Here is a 23,520-nt window from a genome sequence, read left to right as displayed (position 1 = left end):
GACTCTGACATTGAGATGCCTTACTGTAAAACAATGATGACACTCCCACTAACCGCATCTTACTTTTGACCTACAAGCACCACTGTTTGAAAATATGATCAACAGGAAATGCCTTGAACTTGGGTTCACTGAGTCTGAAACTGCAGAAACCACTGATGACCGGATTCCATAGCAATTTACAACCTCCATCTTATATACAGTGCATTCCGAATATTCAGAGCCCTTTACTTTTTCCACATGTTGTTATGTTATAGCCTTATGCTAAAATTGATTAAATCCCCCCCCCCCAATCATCAATCTACACCAATAACCCATAATGACAAAGCAAAAACAGGTTTAGAAATTTTAGCAAATGTATAAAAAATATAATATATCCCAGAAATATCACATTTATGTAAGTATTCAGACCCTTTACTCAGTACTTTGTTGAAGCACCTTTGGCAGCGATTACAGCCTTGAGTTTTCTTGGGTATGATGCTACAAGCTTGGCACACCTGTATATGGGGAGTTTCTCTCATTATTCTTTGCAGATCCTCTCAAGCTCTGTCAGATTGGATGGGGAGCGTCGCTGCACAACTATTTTCAGGTCTCTCCAGAGATGTTCGATCAGGTTTCAAGTCCGGGCTCTGGCTAGGCCACTCAAGGACATTCAGAGACTTGCTTCGAAACCACTCCTGCGTTGTCTTGGATGTGTGCTTAGGGTCGTTGTCCTGTTGGAAGGTGAACCTTCGCCCCAGTCTGAAGTCCTGAGCGCTCTGGAGCAGGTTTTTCCATTAAGGATCTCTCTATACTTTGCTCGGTTCATCTTTCCCCTCCATGCTGACTAGTCTCCCAGTCCCTGCCGCTTAAAAACATCCCCACAGCATGATGCTGCCACCACCATGCTTCACCGTAGTGATGGTGCCAGGTCTCCTCCAGACGTGATACTAGGCATTCAGTCCAAAGAGTTCAATCTTGGTTTCATCAGACCAGAGAATCTTCTCATGGTCAGAGTCTTTAGGTGCATTTTGGCAAATTCCAAGCAGGCTGTCATGTGCCTTTTACTGAGGAGTGGCTTCCATCTGGCCACTCTACCATAAAGGCCTGATTGGTGAAGTGCTGCAGAGATGGTTGTCCTTGTGGAAGTTTCTCCCATCTCCACAGAGGAACTCCGGAGCTCTGTCAGAGTGACCATCGGCTTCTTGGTCACCTCCCTGACCAATACCCTTCTCCCACGATTGCCAAACTGAGCAAAGGCGGCCAGCTCTAGGACGAATTTTGGTGGTTCCAAAGAATGATGGAGGCCACTATGTTCTTGAAGACCTTCAATGCTGTAGAAATGTTTTGGTACCCTTCCCCAGAACTGTGCCTCAAAACAATCCTGTCTCAGAGGCCAGTTGGTGTTTTTATTCGGAAAAAAAAAAAAAAGTGAAATTTTAATTGTTGCACATAAGAAACTGTAAAAAAAAAATTAAGAAATCAGCTCCAAGTTATTTTAATTTAAGAAATCTGTTCCCAAGTTCTCCCATAAGAGAGACACACGACGTGACCGTATTCAAATGTAAGCAAGGTTTGAAATGGTTATGTTTTAGTCAAACTGTTTGGGCTTTTTGTGGTCAATTTGCAGTCTACAAATGATTTGTAATTATGTTCCAGCCCCCCGACCAGCTGGCTGAATCTAGTTTATGATTCCTGATATAGAATAGTGAATAGGGTGCCCTTTGGAACACAGACGCAGTTTCCTGTCATTTGATCATGAAGGTCTGATGCACTGTTATGGCACTATTATGCTCTCCAGGTTATTGATAGACAGGAAATAGAGAATAAGTAGTACCGTACTCTACCTCCGGGCAGCAGGACAAAAAGGGCTTGATGTAGATGTTGGAGTCATGCACTTTGAGCTCGTGGTCTCCCAGGCCCCTGGTGACCCCGATGGTAGCCAACACACGTGCCTGTGGAGGGATGAGACCATCAAAGAGAGGAACTATAAACATCACCTCCCTCTGACCCTATGATCCTCACTCCCCGACTCTGTTTTGGCAACAAGTATTATTTCAAACCAACGTTTGGGTTAATTTGATCCATTGAAGTCCTTTGATGTGTGTGGACCTCAGGGTCAGAGTCAATTCTACCGGTTTTTCAATTCTGTCTGTCAACTTCATGGGAGAGGGAATTTAAATTCCAACCATGAATTGAAAGAATCCTCTTTGAAAAAAATCTCCCTATTAAATACATGGAATGAATTTCAATTCACTGCTAGAATCGACTGAGTTGAAATTCTATTTACCCTGGCCCAGATGAACACTACTCCCCGCTGTCATTTAGGGAAACATTTAAACTGGACCAATGATGGCCTCATGACTTTAATAATGATGACCCCCAATGATATCTCCCTGGAGACTGCTCTATGCTACAAGATACAGGACTACAAATCGTATCTTCATAAAACACACACACACCCTAGAGGTTAGAGAGGCGAGTCAGCAACCGGAAGGTTGCCAGTTCGAATCCCGGGAAGTGAGCTGACAACCAGAGGGTTGCTGGTATCTAATCCTAGATGCCATTGCCTGCTGTTGTGCCCTTGAGCAAGGTACTTAACCCCCCGCAACAACAGCTCCCTGGGCACCCAGCGTGGCAGCCCTCCACACCTCTCCAAAAAAAACTGTGTGTGTGTTTAGAAGGGGTTGGGTTAAAATTGGAAGTAAAATTACAGCTGGATCTTGTGTGCAATTGACCAATAAAGTAATTTAAATCTTCACACACAAACACCATTTAAAAAAATAAAGGCAAATAAACAAGCACCATTGCATAATCCAAGTTGCCACCTCGAATGCAATGGAAGTGATTGTTCATTGTACAATGAAGCAAAGCACAACATGTTCCGGTTCTGTGAATCCTTAATGATCTCTCTCCTCTCTACCTAGTCTGAGACACCGACGTTGACTACGGTCTCCTTCATTTGTACACTGTGTGAAATTCCTTTTGATTCCTACTGTCTGCACATATCGCCTCTGCCTCTGAAAAGGGCTAGCTGCTTGGAGCTGGGGAGCAGTGCTAATTGTATAAGGAGCCATGTGAGGAGGAGAGAGAGAGGAAAAGGAAAGAGAGGAGGGAAGACAGAGGGGGCGAAAGAGTATAAAGGGGGCGAGGGGAGAGAGAGGAGAGAGGGGGGGCGAGGAGGCAGTCGTACAGTCAGTTGGGCTGAACTGGGATCAGTATGCAGTGCAGATGCCGCAACAAGAGCGAGATGAGAGAGAGGGAGGAGGAGAAAAATAGGAAGAGTCTAAGGGGTAAAGACAGAGATAAAGCTCCTCGGGCGGTGGAGAAACATCCTGGGATTAATTGTTGAGCGTAGGTACGGCCCCGACAGGCTGTGCCGGTCTTTGAAGTGCGGTGGTGTTTCTCCAGCACAACCCAATCCTCTCCCCTATCACTCTATATCGCTCTCCCCCTCACTTCAAAAGGAAGGACTCAGCTTGGCCTTCACTTGATGTCGTGGGCACAGCCGACTGTGATAGGAGGCTTACTGTGGTGTGGTAACAGACTGCACTTGGGTGACATCTGCCTGGTCCTCATCTAACGACACAGCCGACTACTGCATGCATGTCAGATGCGTGGCAGAGGCCCTAATATGCAGGGTAGCATACGCTGATAACCAGACTTTGGCTTTGCATCTCAGGAACCACATTAACATGATATAGGCTAGCAATCTTATTGTGTGATCAGTGATACTGTTATAAAGATGGTCTGGAATGCCACCACAGTTAGCCTTCCTGCAGACAAAGACTGCTCCTTCCTCCACAGAGTGACAGTGGGCTGACTAATGGTGCCTTGGTGGAGCTGTGATTACAGCTCCTCAAAACAAGGCCGTGGGAGTAGCCCCGTCAACAGGCTGGGTCCGGGGCGGCTGGGTCCGAGGCTAACGGGTGAGAGCAGTCTTACCTTCTTCCCTTCGCCATAGATTAGGGGAAACTTCAGGTCGTCGTCCTCAATGGTTTTATATGCCCTGCACACAGGAGAGGAGAGAAGACTAATGTTTTTGTTTGTTTTATGGCAGCCAGGCAGGGAGGCAGGCAGAGGGTTCGTATGCAGTGTGCTATGGAGATACACCGCCTCATAGCCTCCCTCAGGGCCTGCAGCCTAGACGAGTAAGGAGACAGAGATAGGAAGAAAGGATCAGAGGAAAAAAAAACACACAGACAATACAGAAAAGGAGCGACGGATGGATTACTTAGCATATTTTTCTAGTTGATATTGTGAAAATATCCCCTTGTGACAAAATGGTAATTGCCAATGAATGTATGAGATGAGGTGTTACCGTTTCAGATTGTTTTGGTGTGTGTGTGTGTGTGTGTGTGTATATATATTCTCATTCTGTGGGAGTTGATGAAGGTGCTACGGAAAGGTCCCAACATTCACATATAGTACATTAAATGTTAAAAAGTCCATACTGTCTCCAATGTACTTGTGAGTCATGAACACGACACTTACTTCCCATCATTTTTTCCACCTTCCTTGCTTAGCAGCAGTTATGATCATATCGAAAATAACCACCTGATTGCCACGAATATCACACCGTTATACTGACTAAAATGATTCTGAGTTTCCTACTCTAAATTCACACCTGCGTGTTAATGTGAAAAACACCGGCTTGGTAATGGAAGCAGTCTCTCCATACCTTGTCAGATGCATTTCAGCTGTGCTGGTGTAGAGAGAAGAGGGTTAGACAAGACTGGAATGGTTTTTGGATTACAGGTTCCACTCGGGGAGGGGAGACCATATGTTTCCACCCTGGGCCAGCAAGTCTCACACACTCAGCACTTTCTGCAGAGTGCAGAGCTAGAGCCAGGTTATCCAAATCATCCATTTGGCATTACATGAACTCTGCACGTAAGGCTGTGCACAGAAATGCTGTCATGCGCTTTAGCCCTTTAATCTATGGTCCTTTATGACTCTGCTGAACTAAAACTAGAATAGAGAATAACTATTATAGTATCATACTGTAGTTCTTTTCATTCAAACAAAATTTTACCTGAATAAAATGCCTAATAATTAAAGAAAAACAGTGTAATTTTGAATTCTGTACAGTTAGCGTGGGAGAAGTGGAAAAATGATTGTTGTCCATCAATAGAGAGAAACCACATGGTATTGACAACTTAGATGGAAAACTACTGAGGATGGTAGTGGACTATATTGTCACTCCTGTTCGTCATATCTTTAATCTGAGCCTCGAGAAAAGTGATTGTCCTCAGACCTGGAGGGAAGCTAAAGTTATTCTGTTACCCAAGAAAGGTAAAGTGCTCTTTACTGGTTCTAACAGCCAACCAATCAGTTTGCTGTTGGGACCAGATACAATGCTATTTCTCTGTGAACAAATTAAACAGACTTTCAGCATGATTATAGAGAAGGGCACTCAACATGTACTGCACTGACACAAATGACTGATGATTGGCTGAAACAAATTGATAAGAATATTGCGGGAGCTGTATTGTTAGACTTTAGTGCAGCATTTGATGTTATTGACCTTCATCTGTTATTGGTAAAACGTACACTACCATGCAAAAGTTTGGGGTCACTTAGAAATGTCCTTGTTTTTGAAAGAAAAGCACATTTTTCGTCCATTAAAATAACATCAAATTTATCAAAAATACAGTGTAGACACTGTTAATGTTGTAAATGACTATTGTAGCTGGAAACAGATTATTTTTAATGGAATATCTACTTAGATGAACATAGGCCCATTATCAGTAACCATCACTCCGGTGTTCCAATGGCACGTTGTGTTAGCTAATCCAAGTTTATCATTTTAAAAGGCTAACTGATTAGAAAACCATTTTGCAATTATGTTATCACAGTTGAAAACTGTTGTCCTGATTAAAGAAGCAATAAAACTGTACTTCTTTAGACTAGTTGTGTATCAGGAAAATTAGCATTTGTGGGTTTGATTACAGGCTCAAAATGGCCAGAAACAAAGATCTTACTTCTGAAACTCATCAGTCTATTCTTGTTCTGAGAAATGAAGGCTATTCCATGTGAGAAATTGCCAAGAAACTGAATATCTCATACAACGCTGTGTACTACTCCCTTCACAGACCAGCGCAAACTGTCTCTAACCAGAATAGAAAGAGGAGTGGGAGGCCCCGGGGGCACAACTGAGCAAGAGGACAGGTACATTAGCGTGTCTAGTTTGAGAAACAGACACCTCACAAGTCCTCAACTGGCAGCTTCATTAAATAGTACCCGCAAAACACCAGTCTCAACAGTGAAGAGGCGACTCCGGGATGCTGGCCTTCTAGGCAAAGTTGCAAAGAAAAAGCCATATCTCAGACTGGCCAATAAAATGAAAAGATTAAGATGGGCAAAAGAACACAGACACTGGACAGAGGAAGATTGGAAAAAAAGTGTTATGGACAGACGAATCCAAGTTTGAGGTGTTCGGATCACAAAGAAGAACATTCGTGAGACGCAGAAAAAATGAAAGATGCTGGAGGAGTGCTTGACGCCATCTGTCAAGCATGGTGGAGGCAATGTGATGGTCTGGGGGTGCTTTGGTGGTGGTAAAGTGGGAGATTTGTACAGGGTAAAAGGGATCTTGAAGAAGGAAGGCTATCACTCCATTTTGCAATGCTATGCCACGCCCTGTGGACGGCGCTTAATTGGAGCTAATTTCCTCTTACAACAGGACAATGACTCAAAGCATAGCTTTAAACTATGCAAGAACTATTTAGGGAAGAAGCAGTCAGCTGATATTCTGTCTATAATGGAGTGGCCAGCTGTCACCGGATCTCAACCCTATTGAGCTGTTGTGGGAGCAGCTTGACCGTATGGTACGTAAGAAGTGCCCATCAAGCCAATCCAACTTGTGGGAGGTGCGTCAGGAAGCATGGGGTGAAATCTCTTTAGATGACCTCAACAAATTGACAACTAGAATGCCAGAGGTCTGCAAGGCTGGAATTGCTGCAAATGGAGGATTCTTTGACGAAAGCAAAGTTTGAAGGACACAATTATTATTTCAATGAAAAATCATTATTTATAATCTTGTCAATGTCTTGACTATATTTCCTATTCATTTTGCATCTCATTTCATGTATGTTTTCATGGAAAGCAAGGACATTTCTAAGTGACCACAAACTTTTGAATGGTAGTGTGTGTTAAGGCTTTACATCCTCTCCCAACACCATGGGTTGAGCGCTATCTATCCAAAGCAACAGAGGGTTTTCTTTAATGGAACCTTCTCTAATGTAAAGTGTCCCAATCCTATCTATAGGCTAATCACGCTATCCTAAGGGGCCCCCGTGTTGAGGGTCAGCGTGGCGGATGTGTTGTTGCCTACCCTCACCACCTGGGGGCATCCCGTCAGGACATCCAGGATCCAGTTGCAGAGGGAGGTGTTCAGTCCCAGGTTCCTTAGCTTAGTGATGAGCTTGGAGGACACTATGCTGTAGTTAACGAACAACATTCTTACATAGGTGTTCCCTTTGTCCAGGTGGGAAAGGGCAGTGTGGAGTGCAATAAACATTGCGTCATCTGTGGATCTGTTGGGGGCGATATGCGAATTGGAGTGGGTCCGGGATGATGGTGTTGATGTGAGCCTTGACCAGCTTTTCAAAGCATCTCATGGCTACAGATGTGAGTGCTACGCAGCGATAGTCATTTAGACAGGTTACCGTGGTGTTCTGTAGCACAGGGACTATGGAGGTCTGCTTGAACCATTACAGAATGGGTCAGGGAGAGGTTGAAAATGACACACAGTGAAGTTAGTGTTTAGCGTGAACTCCCCCTGTCTCGGAGCTCAGTCTATCTCTGTCTTGCTGGAGATAAAGCATCTGTGACAACGTGACATGCACACAATCCTATTCTAATATCTGCTCCCACTCACACCTCTGGGACCGTCAGGAACAACACTTTAGTTGCTGCAAACAGCACCAGACATTCACGGGCTCATTTTCCGGACAAAGACACAGTTTGGCGTCAAAACGTTGTCTGACTAACCAACGCCCGGAGCATATACCAGTGTGTGGATTTATTTTCTGTCTGTCATTGTTAGTTAAAGTAGACTATTGTTTTATTCATAGGATTTTTTACAACCACCACAGTGTGGTGTGTGACTGAGGGAGGGGAGGTAAGGTGGTGGGTGTAGCTGCTTGTCTGTATGCTCTCTGCTCTGCTGATGATGAGAGATGGGCAGGAGTGCAGTGATCTCAACTCTTATGAGCGGGCAGGGCCACACTCAGTGCAGAGGTGTGAGAGAGACATTAGCTCTACGTGCTTAGAATCCTAACCACACACAATTTCTTACCTGGGCCACGCCAATCGTCGGTTGAAGGTGTTTTTTAGGACGCTAAAGGCGCGTTACGGGTACGGGGGTGGTAAGATAGAAAGGGGTGTTGTCCCTGATACTAGGTGTCTAGCAGCCTGATCATCATGGTACTTTTTGGTAGTAAGTGAACAGGCATATATTACGGTAAGTATAATTTAAACTTGTATCTCATTATGGTAAGTGGTGAAATAAGTACAGCTAGTTATAATTGTAATGGCTTAGCAAATTTCAAAAAAAGACAAAATCAGTCTTTACATGGCTAAAAGGGAAGGAATATAATGTATATTGTTTAAAGGACATTCACTCTACAATTACAGATGAAGTTGTATGGGAAAAAGGACTGAACACATTAGAACAAGTGGATGTATGTAGGCTTACAAATCCAGACTTTCCACTAGATGTTGGAACATTGCTATGGGGACTTGCTTCCATTCAGCCACAAGAGCATTAGTGAGATCGGGCACTGATGTTGGGCGATTAGACCTGGCTCGCAGTCGGAGTTCCAATTGATCCCAAAGGTGTTTGATGGGGTTGAGTTCAGGGCTCTGTGCAGGCCAGTCAAGTTCTTCCACACCGATCTCGACATACCATTTCTGTATGGACCTCGCTTTGTGCCCGGGGGCATTGTCATGCTAAAACAGGAAAGGGCCTTCCCAAACTGTTGCCACAAAGTTGGAAGCACAGAAATGTCTAGAATGTCATTGCTGTAGCGTTAAGATTTCCCTTCAATGGAACTAAGGGGCCTAGCCCGAACCCAGGCCATTATTCCTCCTCCACCAAACTTTACAGTTGGCACTATTGGCACTATTGAGGCAAGTAGCGTTCTCCTGTTATCCGCCAAACCCAGATTTGTCCGTCGGACTGCTAGATGGTAAAGATTGATTCATCACTCCAGAGAACGTATTTCCACTGCTCCAGGGTCCAATGACAGCGAGCTTTACGCCACTCCAGCCGACACTTGGCATTGCACATGGTGATCTTAGGCTTGTGTGCGGCTGCTCGGCCATGGAAACCCATTTCATTAAGCTCCCGACGAACAATTCTTGTGCGGATGTTGCAAACAGGAACAAATTATTTTTATGCGCTACAACACTCAGCGGGACCGTTCTGTGAGTTTGTATGGCTTACCACTTTGCGGCTGAGCAGTTGTTGCTCCTAGATGTTTCCACTTCACAATAACAGCACTTACAGTTGACCGGGGCAGCTCTAGCAGGGCAGAAAGTTGACAAACTTACTTGTTGGAAAGGTGGCATTCTATGACGGTGCCACGTTGAAAGTCACTGAGCCCTTCAGTAAGGCCATTCTACTGCCAATGTTTGTCTATAGACATTGCATGGCTTTGTGCTCGATTTTATCTCTGCGGGTGTGACCGAATCCACTAATTTGAAGGGGAGTCCACATACTTTTGTATATATAGTGTACATGGAGAAGGCTTAATCAAGCTAGTGGTCTTGATTACTTTCTCGTATCATTTGCACTGGCACCAAAAGTAAAATAAGTTTTGATAGCGGTCAGAATGCAGTCGGACCATCAAATAATTGGCATCCACATTACTTTTACAGACTTTCCACGTGGGTGCAGATATTGACAACATGTTTTTAACCAAGACAAAGGATTTTATGTAGAGGTCGACCGATTAATCGAAATGGCCGATTAATTGGGGCCGATTTCAAGTTTTCATAACAATCGTAAATCGGTATTTTTGGACGCCGATTTGGCCGATTTCTTTTTCCTTTTTTTACACCTTTATTTAACTAGGCAAGTCAGTTAAAAACACATTCTTATTTTCAATGACGGCCTAGGAACGGTGGGTTAACTGCCTTGTTCAGGGGCAGAACGACAGATTTTTACCTTGTCAGCTCGGGGATTCAATCTTGCAACCTTACGGTAAACTAGTCCAACGCTCTAACCACCTGCTTTACATTGCACTCCACGACGAGCCTGCCTGTTATGCGAATGCAGTAAGAAGTCAAGGTAAGTTGCTAGCTAGCATTAAACTTATCTTATAAAAAACAATCAATCAATCATAATCACTAGTTAACTACACATGGTTGATGATATTACTAGTTTATCTAGCCTGTCCTGCGTTGCATATAATCGCTTAGGTACACCTTGCTCCAACCATAAAGATCAATGCCTTTCCTAAAATCAATACAAAAGTATATATTTTTTAAACCTGTATATTTAGTTAATATTGCCTGCTAACATGAATTTCTTTTAACTAGGGAAAATGTGTCACTTCTCTTGCAACAGAGTCAGGGTATATGCAGCAGTTTGGGCCGCCTGGCTCGTTGCGAGCTGCGAAGACTATTTCTTCCTAACAAAGACAGCCGACTTCGCCAAACGGGGGATGATTTAACAAAAGCACATTTGCGAAAAAAGCACAATCGTTGCACGACTCTACCTAACCATAAACATCAATGCCTTTCTTAAAATCAATACACAAAAGTATATATTTTTAAACCTGCATATTTAGCTAAAAGAAATCCAGGTTAGCCTGTTGGGGCTAGGGGGCAGTATTGAGAATTTTGAAAAAAATATGTGCCCATTTTTAACTGCCTCCTACACCAACTCAGAAGCTAGGATATGCATATTATTACCAGATTTGGCTAGAAAACACTCTGAATTTTCTAAAACTGTTTGAATGGTGTCTGTAAGTATAACAAAACTCATATGGCAGGCAAAAACCTGAGAAAAAAAATAATTTTGTGGCTGTACAATTTTTTTGGAGTCATTGTTAATAGATAACACAGTGAGAAAGGATTCATTTCGCACTTCCTACGGCTTCCACTAGATGTCAACGATCTTTATAAAGTTGTTTGAAGTGTCTATGATGAACAGAGACCGGATGACAAGGAAGAGAAGTTGATCTCCCTGGGATGTCGTCACTTCATTATTGGCTGCACCTGCGCAATCATGTGATGCGAGACATTTTTCAAATACGTTTTTCAAGACACAGGAGAGGTCGGGTTGAAACATTACTGATGTTTCACATTAAAAATGGCTCTAAAGATTGATGCTAAACAACGTTTGACATGTTTGAACGAACGTAAATAGATTTTTTTTTTTACTTTTCGCCGTGACTCCCCCCGCGCTACTTTTTAGTAGCCTACCGAAGCACTAACAACTTGGAGTTATTTGGACATCAATTATGAACTTTGTTGAAAGAAACCACATTTGTTGTGGACATGGGATTCCTGGAAGTGCCAATGGATGAAGATAATCAAAGGTAAGGGATTATTGACAATAGTAATTTTGATATTACATGGTTACAAGATGGTGCTAACCTGTATAGCCTAGCCTATTGTTCTTAGCACAGCACCCGGTTTATTGCAAATTGTGATTTCCCAGTAAAGTTATTTTGAAATCTGGCAATGCAGTAGCATTTACGAAATGTTAAACTATAAATATTTGAATGACAATATTATAATTTACCAATGTTTTCGAATAGTAATTTTGTAAATTGTAACGTTGTTCACCGGAAGCATTTGAGAGAAAAAAAATAATCGGAATTTCACCGCTACTGTAAAATGCTGTTTTTGGATATAAATATGAACTTGATGGAACAAAAAATGCATGTATTGTATAACATAATGTCTTAGGAGTGTCATCTGAGGAAGATTGTCAAAGGTTAGTGCATAATTCTAGCTGGTTATCCGCTTTTGGTGACGCCTGTCTTTGAATTGACAAAACATTACACACAGCTATTTTCAATGTACTCTCCTAACATAACCTAACTTTATGCTTTCGCCGTAAAGCCTCTTTGAAATCGGACAATGTGGTTGGATTTAGGAGATGTTTATCTTTCAAATTGTGAGAAATAGTTGATTGTTTGAGAAATTGAAATTATTAGATTCTTGCAGTTTTGAATTTCCCGCCATGGTCTCTTGACAATGACTCCCTATACCGGGCACCGATCCCCAAGAGGCAATAGTAACCAGGTGAAATTGTGTCACTTCTCTTGCGTTCATTGCACGCAGAGTCAGGGTATATGCAACAGTTTGGGCCGCCTGGCTCGTTGCAAACTAATTTGCCAGAATTTTACGTAATTATGACATAACATTGAAGGTTGTGCAATGTAACAGGAATATTTAGACTTCGGGATGCCACCCGTTAGATAAAATACGGAACGGTTCCGTATTTCACTGAAAGGAAAAACGTTTTGTTTTCGAGATGATAGTTTCCGGATTCGACCATATTAATGACCTAAGGCTCGTATTTCTGTGTGTTTATTATATTATAATTAAGTCTATGATTTGATAGAGCAGTCTGACTGAGCGGTTGTAGGCAGCAGCAGGCTCGTAAGCATTCATTCAAACAGCACTTTCGTGCATTTTGCCAGCATCTCTTTGCTGTGCTTCAAGCATTGCGCGGTTTATGACTTCAAGCCTATCAACTCCCAAGATTAGGCTGGTGTAACCGATGTGAAATGGCTAGCTAGTTAGCGGGTGCGCGCTAATAGCGTTTCAAACGTCACTCACTCTGAGACTTGGAGTAGTTGTTCCCCTTGCTCTGCATGGGTAACGCTGCTTCGAGGGTGGCTGTTGTCGATGTGTTCCTGGTTCGAGCCCAGGTAGGAGCGAGGAGAGGGACGGAAGCTATACTGTTACACTGGCAATACTAAAGTGCCTATAAGAACATCCAATAGTCAAAGGTATATGAAATACAAATTGTATAGAGAGAAAATAGTCCTATAACAACTACAACCTAAAAGTTCTTACCTGGGAATATTGAAGACTCATGTTAAAAGGAACCACCAGCTTTCATATGTTCTCATGTTCTGAGCAAGGAACTTAAACGTTAGCTTTGTTACATGGCACATATTGCACTTTTACTTTTTTCTCCAACACTTTGTTTTTGCATTATTTAAACCAAATTGAACATGTTTCATTATTTATTTGAGGCTAAATTGATTTTATTGATGTATTATATTAAGTTAAAATAAGTGTTCATTCAGTATTGTTGTAATTGTCATTATTACAAATAAAATAAATACATTGAAAAAAATAATAAAAAAAGAAAAAGAAATTAGATATATTAAAAAAAAAAGTAAATGTTTTTTTATTATTAATAATATATATATATATATATATATATATATATATATATATATATATATATATTTTAAATCGGCCGATTAACCGGTATCGTTTTTTTTTTTGGTCCTCCAATAATCGGTATCAGTGTTGAAAAATCATAATCGGTCGACCTCTAATTTTATGAGTGACTTTTTCCTACATAACGTAGGTAGAGCAGATCCAACTATTGTATGGGACACTTTTAGAGGTCATGCAATTCAACAATTATCTTTAAAACAAAAACTATTTAGGTCAAAATAGTTACAATCAAGTATAATCTATTATAGAAAATAAAGCGAATTGGATGGAAAATTATGAAAAATGTACCAAATTCCTTTTGAATCTTGAACATAGAAATGCTACCAAAAAGAGTAATCCATGATTCACCTAATTATGCTTTGAAAGATGAAGCAAAGTACTTTAAGCATACGTTCCCTTTTCAGTCTCCTCCATTTCCACTACTTGAAGGTAACTGTAAGGATTTTTTCCCCAAATAATAGTGTAAAATTAACAGGTGTACAAAAAGACTTGTGCGAGGGCCAAATTGCAGAGGAGGAACTTCTTGACGCAATTAAAGCCTTTAGGCCAGGGACAACTCCAGGGCTGGATAGCATACCAGTTGAGGTACAGTTGAAGTCGGAAGTTTACATACACTTAGGTTGGTGTCATTAAAACTCATTTTTCAACCACTCCACAAATTTCTTGTTAACAAACTATAGTTTTGGCAAGTCAGTTAGGACATCTACTTTGTGCATGAAACAAGTCATTTTTCCAACAATGTTTTAGAGACAGATTATTTCACTTATAATTCACTGCATCACAATTCCAATGGGTCAGAAGTTTACATACAATGTGCCTTTAAACAGCTTGGAAAATTCCAGAAAATGATTTCATGGCTTTAGAAGCTTCTGATAGGCTAACTGACATAATTTGAGTCAATTGGAGGTGTACCTGTGGATGTATTTCAAGGCTTACCTTCAAACTCAGTGCCTCTTTGCTTGACATCATGGGAAAATCAAAAGAAATAGGCCAAGACCTCAGAAAAACAAAATTGTAACCTCCACAAGTCTGTTTCATCCTTGGGAGCATTTTCCAAATGCCTGAAGGTACCACGTTCATCTGTACAAACAATAGTACGCAAGTATAAACACCATGGGACCACGCAGCCGTCATACCACTCAGGAAGGAGACGTGTTGTCTCCTAGAGATGAACGTACTTTGGTGCGAAAAGTGCAAATCAATCCTAGAACAACAGCAAAGGACCTTGTGAAGATGCTGGAGGAAACAGGTACAAAAGTATCTATATCCACAGTAAAACTAGTCCTATATCGACATAACCTGAAAGGCCGCTCAGCAAGGAAGAAGCCACTGCTAAAAAACAGCCATAAAAAAGCCAGACTACGGTTTGCAACTGCACATAGGGACAAAGATCACATTTTTTGGAGAAATGTCCTCTGGTCTGATGAAACAAAAATAGAACTATTTGGCCATAATGACCATCGTTATGTTTGGAGGAAAAAGGGGGAGCCTTGCAAGCCGAAGAACACCACCCCAACCGTGAAGCATGGGGGTGGCAGCATCATGTTGTGGGGGTGCTTTGCTGCAGGAGGGACTGGTGCACTTCACAAAATAGATGGCATCATGAGGTAGGAAAATGATGTGGATATATTGAAGCAACATCAAGACATCAATCAGGAAGTTAAAGCTTGGTCGCAAATGGGTTTCCAAATGGACAATGACCCCAAGCATACTTCCAAAGTTGTGGCAAAATGGCTTAAGGACAACAAAGTCAAAGTATTGGAGTGGCCATCACAAAGCCCTGACATCAATCCTATAGAAGATTTGTGGGCAGAACTGAAAAAGTGTGTGCGAGTAAGGAGGTCTACAAACCTGACTCCGTTACACCAGCTCTGTCAGGAGGAATGGGCCAAAATTCACCCAACTTATTGTGGGAAGGTTGTGGAAGGCTACCCAAAACATTTGACCCAAGTTAAACAATTTAAAGGCAATGCTACCAAATACTAATTAGGTGTATGTAAAGTTCTGACCCACTGGAAATGTGATGAAAGAAAGTAAAGCTGAAATAAATCAATCATTCTCTCTACTATTATTCTGACATTTCACATTCTTAAAATAAAGTGGTGATCCTAACTGACCTAAGACAGGGAATTGTTACTAGGATTAAATGTCAGGAATTGTAAAAACTGAGTTTAAATGTATTTGGCTAAGGTCTATGTACATTTCCGACTTCAACTCTATGTGTAACATTTTATGATCTACTCAAAGATCAACTATTAACATGTTTTAACCACTCCTATAAAAATGGTCAACTATCAGGTACTCAGCAAGGTTTGAGTTCAATACTACTGAAACAGGACCCAGGTGGTAAATATAATATATACAGTCCATAAAAAAAAACTGGAGGCCCCTTACACTTCAGTGTTGTGATGCAAAAATTGTCAGATATTATTCATCCTAACCAGACAGCTTTTTTTAAAAAATTTTTTACATAGACAATAGTACTTGAAACAATAAAACACTATGAAAAATCTGGAAACCAGGCCTGGTATTCATAGCTGACTTCGAAAAGGATTTTGAAAAAATACGATTGGAATTTATATATAAATGCCTGGAAGATTTTAATTTTGGAAAATCTCTTATAGAATGGGTTAAAGTTAAGTATAGTAACCCCAGGTGCAAAATAGTCAATAATGGCTCCTTCTCAGACCGTATTGAACGGCCATTGAAATGTTAGCTATTAAAATCAGATCCAACAATAATATCAAGGGCCTAGAAATTCAGGGCTTAAAAACAAAAGGTGTCATTATATGCTGACGATTCATGTTCTTTTAAATCCACAATTTGGATCCTTCCACAGTCTCATAGAGGATCTAGATACTTTTTCTAACAGTCAATTAAACCAGCCCAGAATCACTGTTCCCCATTCTCCACCCACCTTTTCCTTTTTCTCGCTTTGTTTCTTCACTGCTGGCTGGTGTGCCTGCCTGGCAGCTGGGGCGTTTGAACATGCAGAACAGGCACACTGCTAAACACTCATCAATTGAACACGACCCTAAAACACCACCGCCTCCCATGCTTAACAACCCCCCCATCTGCACTGTCAATTCACAGCCCAGCTCAGTGCCAACTAGGCGCGTGTGTGTGTGTGTGTGTGTGTGTGTGTGTGTGTGTGTGTGTGTGTGTGTGTGTGTGTGTGTGTTTAGCGACAGAGAGCGCGACACAGAGAGCGCGACAGAGAGCCAGAGCGAGGCAGCAACACAGAGCGAGAGCTGAGCGAGGCGGCGACACAGAGCGAGAGCAGAGCGAGAGCAGAGCGGCGACACAGAGCGAGGCGGCGACACAGAGCGAGGCGGCGACACAGAGCGAGGCGGCGACACAGAGCGAGGCGGCGACACAGAGCGAGAGCAGAGCGACACAGAGCGAGAGCAGAGCGACACAGAGCGAGAGCAGAGCGACACAGAGCGAGAGCAGAGCGACACAGAGCGAGAGCAGAGCGACACAGAGCGAGAGCAGAGCGACACAGAGCGAGGCGGCGACACAGAGCGAGAGCAGAGCGACACAGAGCGAGCAGGCGACACAGAGCGAGAGCGGCGACACAGAGCGAGAGCAGAGCGACACAGAGCGACGCAGAGCGACACAGAGCGAGCGGCGACACAGAGCGAGAGCAGAGCGGCGACACAGAGCGAGGCGCGACACAGAGCGAGGCGGCGACACAGAGCGAGAGCAGAGCGACACAGAGCGAGAGCAGAGCGGCGACACAGAGCGAGGCGGCGACACAGAGCGAGGCGGCGACACAGAGCGAGAGCGGCGACACAGAGCGAGAGCAGAGTGACACATAATACTGTAGTTATTGTTTGCTTTTCTAAAGTCGATCAACCTTGCCAGCTAATACTCTAACTTGAAATTACTTCTTGGTAGCAAGTTATGAGGTTGGGAACCTACAGTGTTTCTGGGCTAGCTAAAACCAACACCATGAATGTGGCTAGTAGTATTCTGAGGGGGCATGTGTCCCTGTGCCCCATATGGGCATGACAGCACGCACACACATCTATTTTTCTCTGTACGCTCAGAGGCCAGTACTGAGAAAGGCCCACTTCACTGTAAAGGAATCTGTTAAAAATACATCACAGATATCAGTTCTGTTCCGAGTTCTGGACTAGTGAGCAGCACTGCCCTGTCCTACATCGGCACATCTGAACAGCACAGACAGAGAAAGAGAAAGAGCCAGCACTGATCCATCTCCCCTTAATCACCACCACCGTCTCTGTCCCTCTCCTCAGTCTGCCTCGGTTCTCTATGCAGTGAATCAAAGACGCTATGATGGGCCCTAGTTATGTCCAGGGATCACTGATGAGCTGAACTGTCCCAGTCATTCACACAGATGACACATAATGTCTGGGTCTATCAGAGCACTTCCTGTCAATCAGCTGGCACTCAGTACATTGATTAGAATGGGGGGGGGTTCAGATAGACAAAATGATTGCGGACAAAGGACATTATTGCAAAGATGCCTAACCTTGATTATCTCATGATTATAGTAAAATGGTGGGGGTATGATACATTCCTCAATGCGGCACCTGTCTGTAACTTATCACAATGAGAGGTCCAAGGCCCGTCATTAGTTGAGTAGCAGTAATCAAACAGATAGATGGATGGATACCCACCAGCCAGACATAGTGAAGTCCCTATAGAGCATCCTCTTCCCCACCTCCTTCCTCTGTACTCGTCTGGGGAACTCCAGATGTGTAAACTCTCCCCCTAACAGGTGTGGCTGCATGTAGGCCTTCACATAGAAAGAGGAGAGAGAGGAGCGTGAAGAGATTGTCTTCCTATCCCCTGGGAATGCCAGTCAATTAAACCAGCGTACACACCAGGCAAAAGAGCAAAGCTTAGTAACTGTCAGTGAGAAACTGAGCAGACCTGGGTTCAAATACTATTTGAAATCTTAAAAATAGTAGTTTCTCTACTCTGATGAGATAAGTGGGGTTTGCTCTTTTTTGTCTATTGGTTCCATTGTGCCAGTCAGGCTCAATCAAGGCCAGCTAAAATATTTGAAATGATTTCAAATACTATTTGAACCCAGGTCTGGGACAGAGAACAGCCCAGGTTCACTGTGATTCAGGGGGTTGTGGTAGAGTTCATCCTCTTGCCAGGAACTGTGGGCGTTATTTCACCAGCAGAGACCAGGTAGGAAAGCTAAGCATAGTGAATGTCTGAACAGGGAGGGGAGGTCATGCATTGTGATACAGTGTCTGTTGAGTTCCTCCTCTTACCAGGAACTGCAAGCGCTGCCTCTCTGACTCGGGTGTGAACTCTGTAGACATGGGGATAACCTCTCCACCTCGGATAATGATTGCTCTGTGCAGGACAAAGCAATCCGTGTTAATTCAAACAGTTTGAGTGTTTATTGCAGTGTGGGCGTGTGTCTGTGTGTCTCACCTGCTGTCCCCGGCATTTCCAACGTAGAGCTTTCTGAGTAAAAAGAGCGCACACAGAGCAGTACAGCCTCCTGAGACGTTAAACACAGCCTTGTCTCTCTCAATCTGGGCATCCTGAAAACCAAACACAACAACACATAAATACACATATACACTGAGAGTACAAAACATTAGGAACACCTACCTAACAGTTCCACCCCCTTTTTGACTCAGAACAGCCTCAGTTTGTTGGGGCATGGACTCTACAAGGTATCGAAACCTTTCCACAGGGATGCGGGCCCATATTGACTCCAATGCTTCCCACAGTTGTGTCAAGTTGTCTGGATGTTCGTTGGTGGGGGACCATTCTTGATGCACACGGATTCACCTGGTCAGTCTATGTCATGGTAAAGAGCAGGTGTTCCTAATGTTTTGTACACTCAGTGTACATATACATGTCATAATAACACAACAACACATACATATATCATAAATACACATGAAAACATACACTACCAATCATAAAAGGAAACACTTTCCCCCCCCACTACAATATAGCACATAAGGACCTGCTATGGATCAAAATCCTTGCTACAGTAACGTACTGTACATAACATGAGCGGAATACGTCAAGGAGCGATAAAAAGAAATGGAAACCTAAAGACGAGGTGAAGTTTGAGGGAGTAATCCTTATTACACGGCTTAATTAGGTCGATTATTTTAGCAGTAATTAAACCAAGATAATTATTTTTACAAATTAAAAAACATCTATGATATTAATTAGATGAATAATTCATCGGTCACTGAATTAATCAAAAAGCCAATATAAAAAAAAGTTAAACCAACCAAGCTATAGCTCTCTACCTATATATTATGTACGCTCACTAGTTCACAAGTTAATCCTTCGTTATCTAAAACTATTGTAAAAGTGTCACGGAAGAGTTGAATTGGTTTGAAGCGCAGCCGGAGCCTCTCTCATATTTCTGTAGCGTGAAGCAGCTTGATGTACAAGTACACCCCCTGGACAGGACGCTCGTCTATCATGGTCAACGATCCTACTCTGAGACGTTGGCTGTATAAATACAGGCCGAGACCAGGAGGCGATGAGTAAAAACGTGTGTATCTTGGGTTATAGCAATGTCATGAGTCTCTAGCACTATGTTAAGAGTGACAAAATAATGTCCGCTAATTTACTCTGTCCCTAGCTTGTAGTCCCCTGTGGAAAACACACTCACGCTAGAGCACTCTGCCTTGCGCTCTTCTGCTGGCTATCAACTATCTGATGAAGCACACTGTGTGTGTTTCTGTGTAACAAGGCCCTAGCGACACCCCAGCACCCTCTACCCTGGCCCCACCACTGCTGTCACCTTGGAGGAGAAACACATTGCTCAGGAATGTGTGTGTGTGTGTGTTAGGGAGGGGGAACTTAGTGAACAAAATGTGTCCTTCACCGAGGGTAAGTTATGACTCTGTAGCAGTGCATACCTACGTATCCTGCTATCAAACGCCTGTGGCTGCAGGGGTAAGTTATGACTCTGTAGCAGTGCATACCTACGTATCCTGCTATCAAACGCCTGTGGCTACAGGGGTAAGTTATGACTCTGTAGCAGTGCATACCTACGTATCCTGCTATCAAACGCCTGTGGCTACAGGGGTAAGTTATGACTCTGTATCAGTGCATACCTACGTATCCTGCTATCAAACGCTTGTGGCTGCAGGGGTAAGTTATGACTCTGTAGCAGTGCATACCTACGTATCCTGCTATCAAATGCCTGTGGCAAGTTATGACTCTGTAGCAGTGCATACCTACGTATCCTGCTATCAAACGCCTGTGGCTGCAGGGGTAAGTTATTACTCTGTAGCAGTGCATACCTACGTATCCTGCTATCAAACGCCTGTGGCTGCAGGGAGGAAAGGCTTCAATAATGAAAATGTCTGCATAAACAACTAGCTACACCCCCCGCCCCTACAAAAACTGTTTTTAACACCCTTGCCTATCTTGCACTAACACTCGCACTTGTCTCGTCTCGTCTCACTAGCGCTGATTTAATGAGGACATTTTTGTTGTTTACTATGACTGGGATATGTAGTTGTCTCACCTAGCCACCTTAAGACGAATGAACTGTAATACAATGTAAATCAAAGTTCATGTGTCACGTGCACAGGATACAGGGTGTAAATGATACAGTGAAACGCTTACCGCAAGCTCTCCTCAACAGTGCAGTACACATTCAAATCGCTCTCATCTGCTAAATGATTAAAATAGGTCAATGCAAGACAACAGTTAGGATTACGGTTTGCACCCTATTGCAGGTTCATTTGACTGCAGCTTTAGTAGGGTCTATACACAGTACATGTCTTTACAGGGCGGAAGACTAGGCCAAAAATCGGATCTCCCCCAGTTATTTATGTCCTTCTCAATGTAAACAGTGTCGTCATCGTGAGCCACGTTTCTTTTTTATGCTTACACATCTCCGTGTTTATTAGGCTCTGGCAGCCTCCTCCAGAAACGGCCCGTGGGGGTGATTCATGTCAACCTGAGAACTACAATCAGAGCCAGTGGTTATCCCAGATGAGATAAGAGAGGGGTAAAACTAGTCTGAATTATGCACCACCATCACCCAAATCAGTGACAGATTTCACTTGAGAATGAGGTTCATTAAAAATAAGAAGCAAGATTAACGAAGAGATGGGGAGCAAAGCTCCAGACAAGAGCCAGAGGGGATGAGGAACAAAAAAAAAAAAAGATGGGAGGGAAGAGGGATACGAATTGCCTTGTGCCTGTGAAATAGAGTGAAGAGCGAGAGAGAGGCAGAGAATAGCTTTATCACGCTATGAAATCAAGTATAGGAACGAGCTGAATATACTGTGGAATATTATGGTGAAGGTTTTTGACTCTATAATAGACTGCTATTAGATCAAAAGGCAAAAATCTGCATAACATACACTCAACTGCATCGACGCTACAGTGAATGTCTTTTTGATGAAATTGTGCATTTATATATAGACGTTTAATCTTAAATCCTTGTACGTCACACATTCATTACAACACAATCGTTAAGCATCGACACAGTCTGAAATGTGCACAGGTGCATGGGAAATGGTGCATTATTACAGTTGATAGTTTGGGATGACAGTCTAGACTTGGAAAATTACACCAACTCACTCAATGGATGGCCGCACACTGCCATCTAGTGGTGATGACGAGGAAAACAACAGCTACTGCTGCAGTACCCAGGTTTGTCTGAAGTTAAGCGAGTTATTGTAAGGAGTTGTGTGAAACAGATGAGACTAAAATGCAGTTGGCACTCTAAGTGATCAGCATTTCAGACTTAGATTGTATCAGTGGACTAGACACCAGGTGGTGAACTCTCTTAGCTCTCAAGAAAGGAAACACAACAGCAGAATTTAGCGAGTGCCAAAATTTGTCTTGAAGCCAAAGCCAGAATCCTCAATAACAAGATGAAACAATGAGGCTAATAACCAATGACCTTTCTGACTCCTCATTGGCCAAAGCCTGTCAAGACCACACTCTTAGATTGGCTGTGTGTCCGACCACTGGGCCGCTCAGTGAGCTAAGTCGAAGTCCACACATCCTCTTACAGCACCACAACCAGATGGTGAGCAGCTCTGAAACCTTTTTGGCCCTGTGGGTTAGAAGGGGAAAAAGTCCATAAATCATGCGGCTGTGGACTGACTGGCACCATATGCTGCTGATTTGAGGAACAGTCACAGATAATGGATTAGAGAGACTGGGAGGGGGGCAACGCGCTGACGCTAAACACAGCCTTATCACTGGCAGCCAGCTGTTAGACGCCACTCAACTCTCAGTGCCAAAGAGCTGCTGAGGAAAGCAGACACAGCTAAAGATCGAGTTAATTCAAATCAAACCTGGAGCTACGACCCATTAATCTATTTCAGACATACAGTTGAAGTCGGACGTTTACATACACCTTAGCCAAATACATTTATATTCAGTTTTTCACAATTCCTGACATTTAATCCTAGTAACAATTCCCTGTCTTAGGTCAGTTAGGATCACCACTTTATTTTAAGAATGTGAAATGTCAGAATAATAGTAGAGAGAATAATTTATTTCATCACATTCCCAGTGGGTCAGAAGTTTACATACACTCAATTGCCTTTAAATTGTTTAACTTGGGTCAACGATGATGTCTTGAGATGTTGCTTCAATATATCCACAATTTTCCTGCCTCATGATGCCATCTATTTTGGGAAGTGCACCAGTCCCTCCTGCAGCAATGCACCCCCACAACATGATGCTGCCACCCCCATGCTTCACGTTTGGGATGGTGTTCTTCGGGTTGCAAGCATCCACTTTTTCCTCCAAACATAACAATGGTCATTATGGTCAAACAGTTCTATTTTTGTTTCATCAGACCAGAGGACATTTCTCCAAAAAGTTCAATCTTTGTCCCCATGTGCAGTTGCAAACCGTAGTCTGGCTTTTTTATGGCGGTTTTGCAGCAGTGGCTTCTTCCTTGCTGAGCGGCCTTTCAGGTTATGTCGATAGAATTCTGTGGCCCATGGTGTTTAGACTTGTGTACTATTGTTTGTACAGATGAACGTGGTACTTTCAGGCGTTTGGAAATTGCTCCCAATGATGAACCAGACTTGCGGAGGTCTACAATTGGTTTTCTGAGGGCTTGGCTAAGTTCTTTTGATTTTCCCATGATGTCAAGCA

General features: G+C 42.9%; 1 protein-coding gene across 2 annotated transcripts in view; it reads right to left on the bottom strand.

Moving 5' to 3' along the window:
• Window positions 1-23,520, bottom strand: part of LOC106560995 (protein phosphatase 1H) — a 63,789-nt gene that overhangs the window by 13,035 nt on the left and 27,234 nt on the right. For both annotated transcript variants that reach the window (XR_006757001.1, XM_014124510.2), the window contains exons 4-8: window positions 18,838-18,950; window positions 18,672-18,756; window positions 18,063-18,181; window positions 3,922-3,985; window positions 1,824-1,931 (exon numbers count right to left, since the gene is read on the bottom strand). Coding sequence is in view for 1 of the 2 variants with exons in the window: in XM_014124510.2 (XP_013979985.1) it covers window positions 1,824-1,931; window positions 3,922-3,985; window positions 18,063-18,181; window positions 18,672-18,756; window positions 18,838-18,950 (489 nt within the window). In the remaining variant the exon portion in view is untranslated. The remainder of the gene's footprint in view (window positions 1-1,823; window positions 1,932-3,921; window positions 3,986-18,062; window positions 18,182-18,671; window positions 18,757-18,837; window positions 18,951-23,520) is intronic.

The sequence above is a fragment of the Salmo salar genome, chromosome ssa10 (assembly GCF_905237065.1).
Source record: "Salmo salar chromosome ssa10, Ssal_v3.1, whole genome shotgun sequence".
Taxonomy (NCBI): domain Eukaryota; kingdom Metazoa; phylum Chordata; class Actinopteri; order Salmoniformes; family Salmonidae; genus Salmo; species Salmo salar.
The sequence above is the reverse complement of the archived record's forward strand: the minus strand, read 5'-3'. Positions and strand labels throughout refer to the sequence as shown.